This window comes from Parasteatoda tepidariorum, chromosome 8 (genome assembly GCF_982258835.1).
Source record: "Parasteatoda tepidariorum strain Cologne lab strain chromosome 8, Ptep-v5.0, whole genome shotgun sequence".
NCBI lineage: Eukaryota > Metazoa > Arthropoda > Arachnida > Araneae > Theridiidae > Parasteatoda > Parasteatoda tepidariorum.
Genome location: NC_141762.1, coordinates 61945695 through 61965408, shown reverse-complemented (window position 1 = coordinate 61965408; position 19714 = coordinate 61945695). Strand labels below are relative to the sequence as shown.

General features: G+C 30.4%; 2 protein-coding genes across 2 annotated transcripts; both read left to right on the top strand.

Moving 5' to 3' along the window:
- Nucleotides 1-3048: 3048 nt before the first annotated feature.
- On the top strand, nt 3049-8849 carry LOC139425632 (prickle planar cell polarity protein 3-like). The gene is made up of 4 exons (XM_071181032.1): nt 3049-3300; nt 4900-5076; nt 6511-6627; nt 8637-8849. Exons 1-4 carry the CDS (start codon nt 3049-3051, stop codon nt 8847-8849), a joined length of 759 nt encoding a protein of 252 aa, XP_071037133.1.
- A 1437-nt stretch (nt 8850-10286) lies between these two features.
- LOC147806194 (four and a half LIM domains protein 3-like) lies at nt 10287-11915 on the top strand. Its single transcript, XM_087149434.1, has 2 exons — nt 10287-10672; nt 11450-11915. Exons 1-2 carry the CDS (start codon nt 10402-10404, stop codon nt 11644-11646), a joined length of 468 nt encoding a protein of 155 aa, XP_087005560.1. The 5' UTR covers nt 10287-10401; the 3' UTR covers nt 11647-11915.
- Nucleotides 11916-19714: the final 7799 nt, after the last annotated feature.

Here is a 19714-nt window from a genome sequence, read left to right as displayed (position 1 = left end):
TTTAGTGAGTGTAAGCTTCCTGTCCGAATTTGACACTATATTTGGATGTATTTTCAGATAGTCAAGCTATAACATTTCCAAGAAGCGTAAGCAATGCTACAGGTAAAATACAAACACAAGTGAGTGTTTATTTGATTGTAATAGCATGAGTTTTTTAAATTAAAATTTTAACAATAATAATAAAGCGTAGTTTTTCATATACGCATTTATTATAAAAATCACTTTTATTTTGGCTATTTTTGTAGCCATATGTCAGGGTAATTTTATAGCCTGATGTATGAAACTTAGTTTATAAATAAAAAATAGCATAGTTCTGATTTATTGTTAAATTTTTTATGAACTAGATTTCAATTCTGTAAGACTGGAATATTGCAACCAGAATTTAGACTTTTTCCGACTAGCTAAGCCACTCTCACTCTTTACTGGAGCTTCGTGCCTGATGACGATGCAAGTTAAGTTTTTAAGTATTTTGTAACAATAATAAAGAAAGTTTTTAGTAATTAGAAAAGCTCAAAAATAATGGAGCAGTTCTTGAGGTGGTCACCATCAATACAAGGGACAACAAGGTGAATCCTTAACTTCAATCCGATATAAAAATGCGTTTGTAAATAGTTATGTCCAGTAAGTTAACGAAAGCGAGCAATTCATACTTTTAGAGGCAAGAAAATGGGGATTTTATTGTTTTTATTGATTAGATATTCCACTTCTTATCCACTTTTGCATCTTAGGTGGTCATGAACGTGGATTAAGGGAAGACGATGCGTTTTTGGTATTAGCCGGCGTGAAAAATAAACGGCCTCACAGACTGAGCACCTTTCAGAGAAGCGCACTGACTTCTCTGAAGTATGAGATTCTTAGAGACCAATGTAAGATTATGAAGAGGTGCTAGTTATTTTTATAGATGTTAGTTTAGTTTATTTTCTCTAGTTGACTTTTATAGATGACAAAACTTGTCCACACGGAGCTGATTCGGTTAAGAAATACCTAAAAGTCGAAAGTATTTTGTTTCATTTTATTACCATCGTTAAACAGCCAATCCAGTTTTTGAGTATACGACTGCTAATATTCAACTCCGCAGCCTTGTAAATTTGAACCCAATTCAGAATACAAGGATCAAGTATTGAGAGAAATTTGCTTTCGTGGAGGACTTTATGAGGGAACTAACTCACATTTGTTGTTGTTGTTGTTCCTTATCCTCCAATTGTCTGACGGAGTCATACAAGATCCAATAGGTTGTTGACCCTCAAAAAGTCGATGACAAGAAGTGGAGTAGCGTATAAGTCCTCCTTGGAAAGGCCCAAGCAGTCAAGGATATGTTCGGCAGAGGCCTGCTGGTCTTCACATTTGGAGCAGACTGCATAAGTCTTTCTTCCTTCAAAGTACGAGAGACTATTCGTGTGTCCACTTGCCAATCTGGAAATTGCTGTTTGAGACGCTCTATCACCTATATGAACAAGTGAAGAGCCCGGTTCCTTGGCCGCATACCAGTTATGAGAGGGGGGGGGGTCATCCACTCTTTTGATAGATGGCTTTTGATTTTGGACTGATTCTCTGAGTAGGTAAGGGCTGAGGACGCAGGTGTTGAATGACTACAGCCCTCCTTGGCCAAGCGATCCACTTGCTTATTGCCAAAGATGTCAATGTGGGATGGTATCCACTGAAGATGAACGTCGTGGTACTTTGAAATAAGTTGAAGTTTAAGAAGAATGGAGATGCTTGCTTTGTCTCCATTTTTTGTCCAATTGTGTAGGTGTTGAAGGGAGCTGCGACTGTTCGACAGGATCCAAAGATCTCCAAAGTCACTCTCGTTGATTATAGCATCGATGCCCTGTTCAATTGCGATTAATTCACTTCTAAAGACTGAAGTGAAATCAGGATTACGGAGACAGATGGAGTAATTTTGCCCAGATTTTTCAATGAAGACGCCGCTACCAGCCAGGTCTCCCAGTCCACTACCGTCTGTGTAAATTTTTACGGCGTCCTGGGAATCTCGCCTAAAATTTCCAAAGCTAGATGCCTAAGTTCAGCTGGAATATGATCTTTCTTTGTGACCGGAGCAGAAAAGCCGAAGTGGACTCTGGCGATTACTCGCATTTGTGTGACGTGGAAAGGAAAGCCACGAAAACCTTCCACGGTTGGCTTCTATCTCTTGATGACTTTAAAAATATTGAGAGTATTTAGATAATGGAGAGACCCGCTTGATCTTCAAACCGGAATTCCTTCGACCATATCTGACATGGTCTTGATAGAGCAGTTGCAGTTCACCCCCTCTTCCTTATAAGCCCTCCTGAAGCTAAAAACTGCTTTGCTTGAAAATTGGAATTTACTGTTCCAAAATTTTTTAATCTCATAAGTAGGTCGAGAGTTTGTTTTGAGGCCAGCATTGCCATCCTTTATGAATCATATCCTTTATGAAACCCTCCCCAAGGGCAATTTTGCTATATCATTTTTAGACTTTCTTTCTATGATGCTCAATAATTTAGAATCTTGACCTTTCATTATCTCTTTGTTATCGTCCTTTTTGTCAAAGTTTGATGCATTTTCGTATAACATTTCACTTCGTATGACACTATATTTTTTGAATTAGCCGCAAAAACGGTTTTTTAAATTTTTTTTTCCTTCCAAAATTAGAATTTGAAAACTTACTAAATAAAATATTAATTTAAAAAAATTTATTTTCATTAATAAATATAAACAATCATTTAAACCGTACTGTAAGTTCTTGCACGGGATTCAATAGAGCAAATGTTTGTGTTGTAGTTTCTTGATTAAACAGAATTCTGTTTCAGCAATTATTTTAATATTTTCTTAAGTGTGGGAGAAAATAAGATAAAAATTTGTTTACATATTAGAATAAATAATTATATATTAAAATTACGACAGTTATATTTTAAGATAAGAATAATTTATTTTTTATTCAACGTTATTCAATTGATATATTGTTTTTAAACAAAAGGTAAATTATAATATATCATGAGTATAGGGGAGAGTATTTTTGTTTAACTGAAACATGTTTATTTCAATTTAGATACATTTCTTTTTATTTAAATGAAAAAACAGCCTGTTTGTGAACATTTTGAGCTACTACCACGACGAAAGCTTTGTAATCATTGCTATAATCTCAAGGAAGATCATATCTTTGTCGACGAAGATATTTCCGATCTTAAAGAAATTCTCCATGACATAGCAAGTACTCAGGAAATTTCCTATCCAGTTTCTGACTTATTATATTCTTGGATTCCACCAAAGTGTCCCTCTAATCGTCATGAAGATTATTTTGAGGAAATACCCACAGATATGGTAAGGTGAACTTAGATGTAGAAGTTCATTCAGAACTTTTTAAAATTTTTTTTCGAATACTTTTTCTTCTAAAAAATTGCATAAGTTTTTAGCGAGGGGATAGTAGTAATAAAAAGCTATAAAAGGCGTTCTGTAAGAACCAAATTTAATACACATTTTTTGGAATTCTTATCAAACATGAAAACAAAGAAAACTGACTACACTTTAGGTGACAGAAATTAATATTTAGGAGCTCGCCTAAATATTAATTCCTGGAACCGAAACAATTTCAATCACAAACAAAATGATATCAAAATCCGTTATGTCATAATTGAGGAGCGTCGATAGCAAAACACAATCCTGTTGCAAACATGTTTGGTTAGTTATTATGACCACTTTTTTTCAATTCAATTATTTTTGTCATATTTCATAAGCGTTTTTGATTTTCCTTGCTTAAATATTTATTTGCGACCCCTAAATACAAGTTGTTCCGTAAATGCCGATTATATTATATATTTTTAGAACTCCTATCAAAAATAACAATAGAAAAGTACTTATATAACAATTTAATCAATATTAATATTTAAGAGAGGAAGAAACAAAACCTCTATCAAAATCGGGTGAACTGCAGTTCAGGAATTTGTATGTACTAGACAACAAAACAAGTTTGATTGTGGGAGGAAAAAGAAGTTGAAAGATAAATATTCAAAACAATTTCAAGTTTCAATCTCCAATTAAATTTGTTTTTATGTTTATTACATTCGTTTCCTGTACTGTGATTTTTCAAATTTCAATAGAGTTTTCTGTTTTTTTCTCTGTCAAAATATTCATTTGGAATCCCCCATTGAGCATTCATATTGTTTTAATTTTTTATAAGGATTTTAAAAATTTATATTCATATATCTGTGGTTTTTAAGGATCGTTCTATGTATTCTGAAAACATATATAGGAAGGGTGGTCTTTTCAGAACATCGTGCGTAAATCTAACTTATTGTGTAATTCGAAAAAAGATAACATTTCTTATATATTGCAAAGAAGTGTTAACATTTCTAGACATTTAATCAACTGATGCAGTATAGGTAAAACACTCAGAGTTCTTAGGTTTAAAATACGTTTTGAAGTTTAAGTTCAATGGATACATTGCCTATTAACTTAAACCAAGTCAAACGAAATAGTTTTAGCAATTCTTAAATTAAGTAATCAACGGATTCCCACCTCCCTACGCCTTTTTAAAGAAAAATTCTAAGATGAAATAAAACAGAGAATGTTTCAAAATCCGTATTTTGAATTTTGCTCCAATAAATAATTATGGTATTTAACGTTTGAATAGAAGTGAAATTCAAAGTGTGTAACACACTTTGAGCGTAAGTCCAGACACTTTTATTGGATTTTCCCATTAAATGGGAATGCCATTCAATGAGAAAGTGAAGGAAATTACTGGATTTTGCTCTAAAGTTCTACGCTTGAAAGGCTTTATTACGCTTGAAAAAGCTTTAATTGGAAGTTGAAAGCACAAAACATATTGTTTTTATTATTTTGAATTTGAGTTTTTGAAATTATTTCAAATAAGTCCTAGTCATAAATATTTATATCAATTATGTCGTACATTACTTTCGTAAGGTGCCGAAACTCGGATCCGAAGGAGCACTAAACAGACTGAAGGGTCTTTCCAAACAAATACCCATAACTGATCTATCAGAGAGTCACTGTCGTTTCGTGGAACCAGAATGCCAAGCTGAATTGATAGCCTTTGTTCAGAATCTTAAAAGCAAATATTTGAGATTTGGATCTGTTAAGGTTGGTATTAACTACAGTATCTGTCTACCGGAGGATTCAAAATTGTATGTCTCAATAATGTTTTAAAAAATCCTAGAATTTTTTTTTGTAAGCCGTATAATGAGATTTTTTATTTCCTCTTGGTTATAAATTCTATGTACATAGAATTTATAACCAAGAATACATTCTATAAATACTATGTACATAGAATTTATAGTACTAGTACATAGTTACTAATAGATAGAATTTCCTTCTAGTACGCTATTGATCACTTGTTTGACCTTTGTGTGACATTTGAGCATTTAAGGCTTAAATCATATCTCTCTACTGAGTTCTATCATGGGTAATATTCAATTAAAGTTCACACTTGCAGTTAGAAGTTCAAACGCATAACGTATTCGTATAGCTCTTATTTCTTTATTTTCCCCTCGAAAACGGCGTATTTTTCATTTAGTTAGAAGAGTTTTGGCATTTAGCCTTTATGTCTAGGAGGTAAGACTCCGGCCAAACTCTGTTGTCTTTCCGTAGACATGGTTCAATAAGTTTTTGTGATTAAGATTAAAAGCTTTCGTTGGATGGAATTTTAACTCTGTCTTCTGTTTAACAGTGTATTACAACAAATGGCTGTTCAAGAGAAGGAAATTTCTTTAGTGACAGATTCATAGATATTTTCATTATTTTTTTACCGTGTGCACCAAGTTTGCCTTGGTAATTATTTTTTGGTGGGCATGATATTTTAGTATTTTGTCTTTGACGTATTTTAAGTGATTTGCCCAAGTTAGTAGGGGATCTAAATGAAACTTGAGATATATGAGATAGTGATTTTGATTGCTTAATAATTGTATTTATCACAAGGGATCTTCGCTTCATCTTCGCTTTGCCTCTGCCAAAAATGATTCCAAGTTTTAGCAATTTCCAAATTGTCGCTGTGTAGCCTATTACTATAAGGGTGGAGACTGCTTTAGAAGCATCGTCATTAAAAGGATAAAAGATGGATCTTGAAATATGAAGAAGGATCAATTTTGTGTCTCTTACCAACTTGAGTTTAAAAATTTCGTAAATGTGGACCTCAAACTTTCGATCGCTTTCTGATGTAAACTATTGGTGCGATATCTTCTACATTCCGTTAATACTCTCATATTTTGCAGGCCAAAACAAGTACGTTTATTCAGAAAAAGTATGCTTTTATGTCTTATTTCATAAAAAAGAGATCTACAAAATGCTGAAAAAAAAGTTTGTTTATGAAGAGAAATTACGCTTTTGTAACTGATTTCATAACTTTATCGCGTTATCGTCTGCTCTAATTAATTAGCATGCTTGAAATTACCACTTTAAGCCATTTAGATTAGCATGCAAATCCTACCATTAAAACGAAAGTTATTCTGGTATTTAATAATTATTTATCAAAAACATTAATTTATTACTTTAAACTTATTATGAATTATTTGATTTCAGGAATGGGAACCAGGTTTACTTTTGCAGTGCCTTAGATGCCTGGCATCGTTTAAAAATAATGAATTAGTTGTTACGCTCTCAGTTACAAGGCCACAAGCATTTCACATAGCATGTTTTGTATGCAATGAGTGCAGTGCATATATAGTGGATTTAATTTATTGTTATAGAAAGGGATCTATATATTGCGTTCGTCACTTTTCAGAAACTTTGAAAAGCAGGTATGTTTTATTAATTTTAGTCAGCATAAAAATCTATATTACGATTAAAACTTTCGGATATTTAAAGTAGCTAAAAAACTGAAATATTGTTTCACAAAAATTTCTAGCAACATGTCAAATTTGCACTGGCTAATAGAACTTTAATCGCAAATATAAGATCAGTTTTCTGAATTGGAGTTTTTGGAGTTTACTCCAAGATATATACTATAATAATAACGTTTGCAAACAGCACAAAAAAGTTTAATCAGTTTTAATTTTAAGAGAAGAATGAAGATATTTCATTCATTTTTGTTATAAACAAATGATTTGATGTTGCATTAAAATATTTTGAAAATAAACATTTCATTTTAGTACAAAAAAAAAAAAAAATTCTAACACTGCACCGACTGCATTTTTTTATTGTTATTATTTCATTAAAGTAAAAATTCATATGAAATATACATTCATAAACTGAGAATTTGATTGGTACATTTCAAGTAAGGAGCTTTAACTAGATTCAGAAAGAATGTTCCCCAAGTTTTTAAAAAATTCATAAATTATATTTTTTTATTCTTCAATTTAGCTTATTTTTCTGATTAGATTATTCAAAGTATTGATAAAAAGAATTATTATTAAATAAAGAATAATGGCTTCACGAAAACTATGAACTGGATCGTTCAGAAAGTCTACTTTCAAACGATTGTTTACTTTTCAAAAGTGAAAGGAATTTGGAGCGAGTTCCAAAAGCTATCCCATTCCGGAACTATCCCATTCTAGCGGCTAATAAAATGTTATTTCGCAATTTCGGTTTATTTGAATGAGGTTTTTGAATACTTGTTTTGTTTAACACTCAACATTCTTCAAGAATTAACACTTATCCTTCTTATAGAACTAATATAAAGCCAAAAACCAAATAATTACAGCTAATTTGCAAAAAAAGTGCAATTTTTTTTATGCGTTCTAGTATTAAAGTGGAAACTCTTTTATATATTTCTCTGAAGACAACTTTTAAGAAATTTATGAAGATGATTTTCGGTTGATGCCATCTGGTTTTTCCTCTCTCTCTTGTATAGGTGCCATGCTTGTGACGAACTTATTTTTGAGCTTCAATTTACCCAGGCTCGTGATAAGTTCTATCACCGAGACCACCTGTCTTGCTTTTCTCCTGATTGTGCTCTACCACTTGAGAATAATAAGTGTTTTGAGAAAGATGGCGAACTCTATTGTTCCAGCTGTTATAAAAAGATCTTTAATTGTGCAAAATGCAGAGAGTGTATTGCAGTTGGTAGCCGATATATCGAGAATGATGTAAGATTTCTTTTATGCACATTCCTTTACTAATAAGTGCTCTAGGGAAAAAATAGTTTTACTAATCATTAGTTTCTAAAATTTTTTAATGTATTTAGGCTAAATATAAGTATCAAAATCTTAAACTTTGAAGCGTTATAAACATTAGTTTCTAATCATTAGCTTCTAAAATTTTTTAATGTATTTAGGCTGAATATAACTATCAAAATCTTAAACTTCGAAGCGTTATAAACTTTCTTTCGGACGGGATTTTTTTGTAGTCGGTTTTTTATTTTTCGGTTTAACATTTTTTCTAGATTCCACCAATATTAGTATATGGGGAAAACAACTTGGTTACATGAAGTTTCAATTTGTGACATTGCTTTCACTAAAATGCAACAAAGAGCCAGACAGTGTTAGTTAGCTATCATTGCAAATAAGAACCAAACGCAATTAAAGTTTAGGTATCCTGGACCACTAAATTATTAATGTAGTCTTTGTTGCATCAGTATAAAATTTACGAACCGGCTTCGGGTTTTAAGAAATTGTTTTCGAGCATTTGGTTTATCAATCAATTAATCAATTTTTTTGAGAGAGCTTATTCATTTCCTTTAAAAGTGAAAGTTATTTTTTTCCTTTCAGGGTAAGTGTTGGCATTTAAATTGCATCACCTGTGAGAAATGTGATGTGGTTCTCTTGGACTTAGTGGAACACGAAGGGAAGTTTTATTGCATCAAATGCTATGATGATGATATTGCTCCTCGTTGCAAAGAGTGCGATGGTTTGTTTGAAGGACACGCGAAAGTTATCAAATATGAGGTTGATATCAAAGTGAACATGTTAGTTAATCAATAAAATGGCTTTTTTTATAGAATTCATGCCAGTAGGCTTTGAGCATAATACTTAAAATTATTATCTTCATACTTAAAATTATTATCTTAATACTTAAAATTATTATTAAAATTTTTAATAAGCTCGCAAAAACAATGATATTTTGTTCCAAGCAGTTTCAAAATTTGATAAAATAGTTTAATTTAGTCAATATGAACTGTTTTAATCTTTCAATTAAAAGTTTTCTAATTGCGTTTGTTTAAAATTGAACATGAATTAGCATTTAAGGATGTGCTACTATGATTAAATAGCAACACATTTTTCGAAACTTACTGAGAACTCTTAATCAAATCTAATATGAAACGTTTATTTGATGCTGTATGATTCGAAGAGTTAACACTCAATTTAGTTTCTCGATTATATTCTTTTTTTACTTTTCTTTATTTCCAGTTAATTCTGCAATGAAAACAGATTAAAGCATTTCTGCAGTTATTATAAACAAAAACATCGATCCGTATTTATTCTATTATTTGTTTGAAAGAACTTGTGGTGCCATCCAATCATATAAATATGAATTATATTCATCATAATGTTAAATATAAGAACAAAAAAAAATTGAGAAAGGTTAATTACTAATGTTAAATCGTAATTCATTTTATGCGATATAAAAATATCATTTGTCTTCATTAAAATTCGATATCTTTAAAGAATTATCCAAACATTCTGTAGAATTAATATAAAACAAATAACCAAATGATTTTAAAGAATTTCAAAATTCAATTCAAAATAATAATAAAAAAAATATGAATTGATCGATTAACAAGTAGTTAAGCTTATTACTGAGGAGCACTGCACTCGTTCGAACAAAAAGCTTGCCATTTTCTCAAAATTTTGTAAGGGTCGAATTAAATTAGAATGAAAACTTTTCTTTACTGTTTTGCGAAATTAAAGTGTAGTAACAAAAGTAATCCCACACTCTTTCTTGTGTTCTTCCGCATAATAACTGTTTTGTGGCTTGCCAGTTTGCTGTTCTTCTAACATAAGTCTTATTTACTCAAATGATCTAATTCTTTTTTCATATGTACACTTGTACGGCAGAGTTTAATAGATTTAATATTTTAAAACAGATCTATCTCTTTTTATAACTGTGATTTCGTGTAGTGAAATCCACGAAATCTGTTTGTTTATTCAATAAAAATAAATTAAATATTTGAATGAAATGCATTTTAAACTTCAAACAGGAATCTTTTTTGTTTTTATGTAAGTATAATTAAAAATCAGTTTTGACTGAATATCAATCGCAAAACTAATGTTCCTCACTTATGCAGCGTTATTTTTGTTGCAAGAAATTGTTTAGTCATTTCTTCACGTTTATTGTAATCACCAGAGCATAACTGTAAATTATAGTTAAAATGTAATATTAATTACAAAGCTATCAGTTATTAAAACTGAAAAAATCAATTGAAATTAAAACCCAAGTAGTCAGTATGATATTTTTTAACATTAGGAAGACATTTATCACGTAGGATGCTTTAAATGCTTTGATTGCCAGAAAGTTATTGGAAGTGATAGTTTCATGCCCCACAGTGATAGAATTTTCTGCAAAGAATGTTGCATCAGGAACTTCGGTATCAAGTGCAAGAGATGCAAGAATGCCATAACCGAAGATCAAGGAATAATGTATAATAAGAAGCCGTACCACACCGCTTGCTTCAAGTGTCATTTCTGTTCTACTCTGTTGGCTAATCAACCATTCAAAACTGTAGACAACGATTGGTACTGCCTGCCTTGTTATGCGAAGAAAAAAAACATGATTTGTCATGTTTGTGGAGAACTAATTGTCTTAGGTAATTACTGTTCTGTTTTATAACTAAACTTTCATCATAGGATGCTTAGCTGTAAGAGAATTATATAATAGATATCAGATGGTAGTAGTAGTAGAACTTTATTTACGTCACTCTAAAGTTGCTCAATTTGCTATTGGCGACGATCTGGGAAACATACCCGAGGATGATCTGAAGACTTGCCGTCAAAATTTCGACACTCTGCAGCGGGGATGGTACCCTTGCTTCAGTATCCCGATGATGTGTACGCGATGTCGAGCATTTTACGGAAGAACAGTTTAACGCGTACCTATGCCGAGAACTCTCAGTTCCTTCGAAGGTTGATCAAAGTGATCACCCACCCAGTCATTGACCACAGCCAGTGATGTCTGACTATGGTGTTTTATTGAAACCGTGTCTTTTCAATCTGTCCACTGTGGAGCAGAGATGAGATCAACTGGATTCGTTTAAGTTGTAGTTTTTTGTTATAAATTTGATATAAAAGTATTGTTTCAGGCCCACTATGAGTATATGAAAATCATCATCTCCTCTAAGATGAGCTTTAGTCGCAATCTTGAATTTGATGAAAAGGAATCCGTAAGGAAACATACTTAACTAATATCAAGTCAGTGAGGTATTGTTTCGAAAGTAATTTTATTATGTTGAATCGGATAAAATCTCTGTCGGAATTAATGTTTTCTTTTCTATGAGTGAGAACTATCTTATGAGTAATGCTAGCTAACATATTGTAACTTTCAGTTTTCTTCCAAGTATTTTTCATGAAATAAAGTATATTTTCAGTTGTAGGTGGAAGAAATGAGATGTATTCATTTAAGGATTGCAAATGGCACCCTGAATGTTTTTATTGCAAATCTTGTCAGCGCTCCTTAGCAAGCTCTATGTTTGTCATGCGTGGTGTTGATGCGCTGTGCCAGAATTGCTGCAGTCAAGGAGCTACAGCATCACCTATCACCAAGTCTGATGATTCTATCACCTGAATTTAGATACATGTTGCATGTATGCGAGATTTTTTTAATTTAAACTATAAAAGCACTTTTGACAGAAATGGAATATTTGTAATGAAGATATATTTTTGTATACTCTCCTCATACCAACGAACTAACATTGTGATTTATATTGTTTTTTCTTTATAATTCAGTCAATAGATATTTATATTTAAAGTGTTAAATCATTTTATTTAGTAAGAGTAAGTTGCATATAGTTACATCAATTTTGTCAAGAAAACGAAAAAAAACTTTGTTTAAGGTTTCCTCGTCAAATGTTAACACTTTGTTGATTAATATCCTGTTTTTGGCTCAGCCAATTACTGATAGACAAACTATTAACTCTCTGACGCAGCATTTTTATTAAAAATATTTTTAATACTTTTTTTAATTATTTTGTACTAATTAAGGTCAAAACAAGTGGAAAATATTATATTTAGCATTTTAATAATTTATGGTCATGAAATGCATCAAGAGACACCACGTTATATTTTTGTTTTAAATGCAAAATATTTCAAGAACAGATAACTTCCAAACAATAGTTTTTCAAATTCGTACTTATTTGCAGTTATTTAGATCTAAGAGAAACAGTTATTCATTACTGAAATTTCTATAGTTTACAAAACCAATTATTGATAAATTTTTAAATGTAGATTAGAGTTTCAAAATATTTTTCAAATATTTTTTGTTTAATTTTTTTATTGTTTATTTATAATAACTTGAAATTCATAATTTAGTACAAATATTATTCCCGCAATCTTACAGATTGTTTTTAAAACTAAATTTGCTTTAATTAAAAAATACCAAAATTATTTTTGTCTGTAATTAAGGCGTCAGAAAAAAAAATGCAAAAGAAATACCGGTGTCTTATCTGCGTAAAGGGGTTAATAGACTATCAGTCGATCGATAAATATATATAATATAGCATTAGTATCATGAAAATTAATGATTTTATTAAATCTTAATGTCCTACAATAATTAATAGCTGACAATTTTATCAAAGCATGCGAAAAGCCTTGGTACTTTTGAGTGATAGTTTAAATCACAGAAACACAGCTGACGCCAGGGATGATCTGCGACCGATCGGACGTGTGTATTCCATTGAATCGCTAGCCGTTTACGTCTGCAATGTTTAAGTTCAAAAGAATTTAACAGCTTTATTTTAAGAAATATGGTAAATATTTAGCTTTCAAGTTTTACACAATATACAACAAATTCGTTTTAAAGTTCATTTGATTGCTCAATTGAAAGTGGCAAAAAGAAAAAGAGAATGGCCCACTTATAAAAACTTAATTTCCCTCGTGTAAATAATTGTATTAAGAAAACCTTTGATTTTGCACAAGCACTAAGAGATTTTGTCACGAAATATCAAAAAAATACTGTTTCACTGTCAAATAAAACGTCTTAGGTAAGAAAACATCATTTTACGTATAATAATATCTATACATAATAATAAACGCGGCTGTGTGTGTGTCTGTTTGTCTGTCTGTAATCACAATATATCGCCCCAGAAGCCTCGCCCAGGCACGAAACTCGGCACATAATTGTGTTTTGTCATAATGAAGAAGTATTTTTTTTCTTTTTCAAAAATTTGGATTAGTTTTTTAGTTATCAGTCATTTTGTAAGAAAATCTATGCTTTTTCGTCTTCAAAGAGCCATATTAAAAAAAAACTATTAAAAAATCCATATACTTTTCTCCACTCTTATAAATACATGCTAATGCGAACTTTGCAATTGAAATATTAATTTTCGACAACTTAAACCAATATTATACGAAAATTAATAATTTAATTGTAAGGTTCGCATTAGTTTACATTTATCAAAGTGGAGAAACGTTTAACTTTTGTATTAAAAATGTGGCAACATATTCGATACGTAAATAGAACGTTTCGCTTTGATATGATAATCGCTTTCCTGCTATGTTTTAAAAAACTTTATTTGTGAAAACCTTTAGCGTGGCGGACAGCTGGCCGCCTTAGGCGGCCAGTACTACATAAAATGTGGGTTATCACTTTCGAGGTCTTTATATATATTTTTTAATTGCATTTTTTCCTTTAAATATGTCATTAAGTAAGAGGCGTCAAATGAGAACAAAAGCATATAAATATTTGAGACAATGATTGATTAGAATAATTTCCAATTTGTTAAGTTTGTTGTTGAATAAATAAAGCATTGATTTTAGAGATACTTTCAAACAATTGTAGATAAATTGTGCACAGGTAAAAAGATTTTTTTAAGATGGAAAATATGAATACAAAACTAGGTAACCAATATTTAAAAACTAGCGAACAGAAACCTTCTAAGGTCATCTTTACAGTCATGTGTAATTTGGAGTAGCAATCTTATAATTTCTTTATATGCAAAGTGGTTTATTTTTTACAGTTAATTTTCTGGTTAGTTTTTTATTGTGTAAGGTAACGAAAATAAAAAAGCAGTGATTAAAATTTGTGAAATAAATATAGGAAATACAGCACTGTTAATTAATCTCTTGGAATAACTATTGATACGTTTTTATTAACTAACTAACGAGAACAATTTTATTAACTTACACACGTAAAATTTTTATTACTTTCTGACTGATTGGAGAACTCAAATTTCTATTGAAATTCCAAACTTGATGGAAATGCATACTTCAATCGTTTTTTGACCTCTGTATGCCAAACTTCTTTTCCTTTAAAACAACAGGAGAGCTCTAAATTTGGAATTCTAAATTTTGATCATAAATTAGAGCGTTTTTTGACTACCTAGTGTGATAAAGTTTTAACTGAAGCAGAAGCTCTGTGCTGAATGAGAAATGAAAGTTATAATAATTTCAATTTAAGCTTATACAAAGCAAGTTGCAAATGTTTTTTCAAATAGTCTAAGCAAAATGTGTTGCTATTTTTGCCGGTCAAAACTCTGAACTCTTTTTGACATCAACTTATCAGAAACAAAATAAAAAACCACGTTTTTAAAGTAGACTAAAAAGAAGTTAATTTTATTTTTGTCAAACTTAAAGCAAAAAAGAATTTTGGACATACTTCGGGAGTGATAGAAGTTTATTATGTAAATGATGTGCAACTACGTTTTTTGTTAAAGATCTGACAAAAATAAAATTATTTCCTAATTTTAGTTCACTTAAAAAAATAAAAACAAAGTTTTAATAATTTTATTTTAATACTAGGAAGCTAAGCTCCCTGTTTGCTACTGCTCACCAACCTTAATAATTGCTTCCCAATAGTTGTTTCTTGGCATAAAAGAATTTTTTCTACGAAAGTGGAAATTATTTTCTCAAAATAAATGTACTAAAGAAAATTCCGTTTGTTTATGCTTGCGCGCCCACTTACCACTTCCAGATATTTCCCTTATTATTTTATTAGTGAACATAAGTAATTTTATCTAAGTAATCATTTTTTAATATAACATATAAAATTAAAAGTAAAGTGTTTTAAAATATTTGGTGAGTTCACAACTATAATTTATTAATTTCGCTTACCAAGTGGATCGATATATTAAATACAATTTTTGTATGCATCATATTGTGCATGAAGCTGATTTTTTAGTTCTAAATATTTTTACGAATATCTTTAACTGTAATTTATAATAGTATATTAGTGTAATTTGCTCAAAAAATAATTGTAAAACTGTTAATTAGATCAAACTCCGACTTAAATAACTTTGTCTAAATATGTAGCGTAGAATTGTCTAAATTTTTCTCAATATGTAGCATTATAATAAAAAAATAATTTTCTTAGTTTTAAACTCGTAATTAAGAAAACAATCATAACCAAAAAACACAGTAATAGCAGTACTGGAAAGTACCTATAAATTAGGGATACAAAAATATTTACAGGAAAACAATGTTTTTATGAGTTTTATTAATTTTGTGTTGATGACAATCAGAACAATACAGAAATCAATGTTGGAAAACTGGATCCTATGGATCTTACCATGTAATGTTCCGGACATTAAAAATTCATAAAAAACAATGGAAGATTGCGTTCGACCATTATGTTTTTATGTTATATAGATATTTTCATTCCTAAAATATGTTATATAAAGTTAATAAATTTATTTTTTATGTTTTTTTTTTAGTTTCCTAAAGTTTACGCATGCTTTATTACTTTATAATAAGTTCAGAGACAGAACAGTAGTTCAACAGAACTATTAAAAAGAATTCATTATTCGAATAGTTTTCCCTTCATCATCTCTTTCATTCAGATAATAAACTATTATTTAAACTATGCGAACGTGTTGCTTCTATTTGAGTGAGCTCTCGACCCTTTTGCTAATTTCATATTACAAAGCTTAGGAGTTTAACATTGATCAATAAACTACCTATTGTAGCAACCAACCTTATGAATTATTAAATGTTGCAAAAGTTTCTCGCATGTCATGCCATTGAATTGCAAAAGCTCGGACCTGTCTATGTTGGGATGTTAATATGCACCCCCTCATCCCTTCTTAACATATTTTAAAAGCTCAGTGGAAGGGAGTGAAAACATGACCCCCCTCTCATGAATTTCGTAAAGTTTATAATAGACAGGGAACAATTTTCATTTACTCCAGATGCATGGGTATTGCAATGTATGTACAAAATGTTCTGAAGTATCCGAAACTAAGCTCCCCTTTCTCTTTGTGTACACTGCTATTCATTGCATTCTGTGGTTTTAATTTATTCTATTTAGAAATGAGGAATGGAAATGAAAGGAATCGTTCGAATGGGTTCGTGAGAAACTTAAACACGATCTCTGTACCCCCTCTTTAAATTTCATGTACGAGGTTTCAAGAAACGTTTGCTGTTTGTATGCATTGGGGGTAATGAATGCATGTTTTGTTCCAATTTTATAAATTTAAAATATATATTGAGAGGTAAGAGGAATAAAAGAATACTATTTCTGATTTTTACTTAACTACAGAAGAAGGACTTTTATACTTATCTCTCTATAAAAGTCTATAAAATCTATCTATCTATCTATCTATCTATCTATCTATCTATCTATCTATCTATATATATATATATATATATATATATATATATATATATATATATATATATATATATATATATATATATATATATATATATATATATATATATATATATATATATATATATATATATATATATATATATATATATATATAGGGTAGTCCTAAAATATGTGTCAAAAATGTAAAGGTAGGTTAGGTAGAGGGGACCTAAGTAAGCATATTTCGGATAGGAATGTGTGTGCGGTAATGGCACAGTAAAGCACTAGTCTGTAAAGCAGTATGAATCAAAGGAAACATTTTCTTGCTACATCTTTCGAAATTTGTTATTTGTATTGAAACATCAAAACAATATCTAGAACAATATTTCTTTGGTTATACAAAATGGTCGAAAAGCCTATGACAAATGATTAATGGGTTGGATCCCTTTGGCGTAGGATCAGAGGATTTCGTGCTTTTCTCCTCAATGCAACGAAAATGGTGCAGTAAATACAGCAGATCCTCTATCATGTTGGGTTGGTTGAAAATAAAAATGTTACGGAGTGGAATTTGCAACGGAGTCTACTGGGTTTACAAGGTGTGACTAGAAATTCTCAGGGTCGATCTAACAACTTTCAAAATTATTGGGCAGATGACCTACCCATTGTAGATTTTTCGAAGAAATATTAACCTGGCATAGTGTACGGTGAGCGAAATAAAAAACGGACTACCTTGAATAATTTTTGATCCTATCGGATCTTCACGTTTTAAAACTCAATCTTAATGGTTCAAGAAGGGGGCCTTCAAATATGCTAATTAATTTGTTGCAGACGATATTTTAAGTTATAAAATCAGACACAAAAACGTGCTTTCTATGAATAAACATAGTTTTTCTTTCCATGAATTCTTCCTTCTGATCCTCTCGGATTTCTGACCCATGATATTGGGGGTAGCCGCAATCTGGGAAGAATGATGGTCATAATGACTTATAGTTTGGTCAGGTGAGCGGTCCAAAGTTTGAACCCCTTAATGTTAATTTTACTTTTTGCATATTTTGCCATATCTCCAGAACTTTTTAAGCAAACTGAAAAAATTTGCGCACAATTATAAATTCGCTTATCCAAAAGTATTTTCATGCAAAAAATAACTTTTAGTAAATATTTATTTTTTTTATTTAATAATTGGGGGAAATAGTTTCAATTGTTTGCATCATTTTAGAGAATGCAATTTTATGCAACAAGAAAAAAACAGAAAGAAATTTAAGCAAAATCAGCAGAATAGTTTTTGAAAAATCGAATTTTGAAATACGACTTTTTTAAAATTCAATTCATCAGGAACCATTCAACTGATTTCGCTCAAATTTTGTATTTTGCAATGTAAAATTGCATTCTGTAAAATGACGTAAACAATTGTATACATTACAATTCAAAATTTTTTGAATATTAATAAAAAAATCAATAATAAATAATATTTATAAAAGTTATTTTTTACGTGGGACTATTTGTGGATAAACAAATTTTATAATTGCGAACAAAACTTTTTCAGTTTTCAAGAATTTCTTGCGATATTACGAAATACGCAAAAATTAAAACTAACATTAGGGGGTTCAAACTTTGGACAGCTCTCTTGACTAAAATATTGAGACCACATTTCCCAGATTGAGGGACTTTAATGTGAGAAATAATTCAATCGACTTCCCAGGAATCTATATTCGTTTGAAAACAGGTATGCTTACTCAGAGATAGTGTATTTTTGTGTCTGGTTTCATAGCTTAAAATATCGGCTACACTAATTAATTCATTAGCATATTTGAGGTTATACCTTTGAATTTTTAAAATTTAATCCTAATATGTGAAAATCTGATTTTTAGAATAAAAGTTATTCAGGGATTGGATTATTCTTTGAGCACTAAACTCCTGCGCTTAAAATAGGAGCTCATGACTTCGGAAATTCACTTTGGGGTAAAACTTTGTATATCACCAGTAGTTATTATGCAGGGTGGAGTGTTCACTCATACCACTAAAATGATATAGCGTAGTAGCCAGACAATTTTGCGAAAAACGCATTTGAAAATGTAAGCATATTAAAAAAAGCACGGTTAATAAAATAAGATAAAATAATTTATATTTAAATTAATACTATTTGTATGCAGAAAAAACCTTTATTAAAAATAAAAAAATACTACAGTTTAAATGTATATGTGTGATTCTCACGAAAAATGACAATTCGGACCAAACAATTTCTTCAAATTTAAAGTCTTCAAAATATTCTAAAATTTTTTTGTATACTTCTTTAGCTACACTTATTAATATCTTATAGACAGCAGTGTAGTTTATTGAAATTTGCTCGAGAAAATAAAATAGAAATAAAATAGAAATTCACCAATTCTTGAATGCCAGGAAAATGACATATTACCTTAGAAGTTCAAAAAACAGTCATTTTAAGTTAATAGTAAGTAGCTCAACTTAAGCCTTTATGTTAGATGGACCATAAATAGCTTAAATTAATTCCTTTTATCCACTGTTGAAAGAAACAGAAAAATTTTTGTTGCTGATATGTGCAGAATAAAATTGTGTATAATAATCAATCATTAAATAAATAAATAACTCTGATTACATCCAAGCATATTACAATCATACATAAACTTGGTATTAGGTTAATATTTGCTTTCCCCCTTTACAGTATTAGCAGTTAAAAAGAATTTCTGGTAACATTTCAATGTCCTGGCAAAGCCAGGAAAATGACAGCCAGGATAATGACAAATTCCCCATTTTATAGCATATAACTTTACTTTAATTTAATATTTTGGCCGAAGACGTTTATATTCTGCAGAAAACAACAATATTTCTTAAAATAACTCAGATGAATCTGTGTAGTTTTTGTTATTAATGATTTCAAGAAGCCAGGAAAATGACAGCATAAAAACCTACTCACCTTGAAAAATTTTTTGAAATAGATTTTGAGCCAGAAAATTGGTTCTTTATTCATGCAACAAGGCATGTTCAGATAGGAGGGTATCTAATCAATCTATTAACATAAGATAATGATTTCTGGCGCTATCTATTATGGTTATAAATCACTAAATAAAAGTATCCAGGAAAATGACAGATT

What these genes read in the sequence shown, in the direction of transcription:
- LOC139425632 (XM_071181032.1), top strand. Translation starts at nt 3,049, where the DNA reads ATGAAAAAACAGCCTGTTTGTGAACATTTTGAGCTACTACCACGACGA. An exon ending in TGAGATTTGGATCTGTTAAG is followed by an intron (nt 5,077 to 6,510) that starts GTTGGTATTAAC and finishes ATTTGATTTCAG; the next exon opens with GAATGGGAACCAGGTTTACT. An exon ending in CATTTCACATAGCATGTTTT is followed by an intron (nt 6,628 to 8,636) that starts GTATGCAATGAG and finishes TTTTCCTTTCAG; the next exon opens with GGTAAGTGTTGGCATTTAAA.
- LOC147806194 (XM_087149434.1), top strand. Translation starts at nt 10,402, where the DNA reads ATGCCCCACAGTGATAGAATTTTCTGCAAAGAATGTTGCATCAGGAAC. An exon ending in TGGAGAACTAATTGTCTTAG is followed by an intron (nt 10,673 to 11,449) that starts GTAATTACTGTT and finishes GTATATTTTCAG; the next exon opens with TTGTAGGTGGAAGAAATGAG.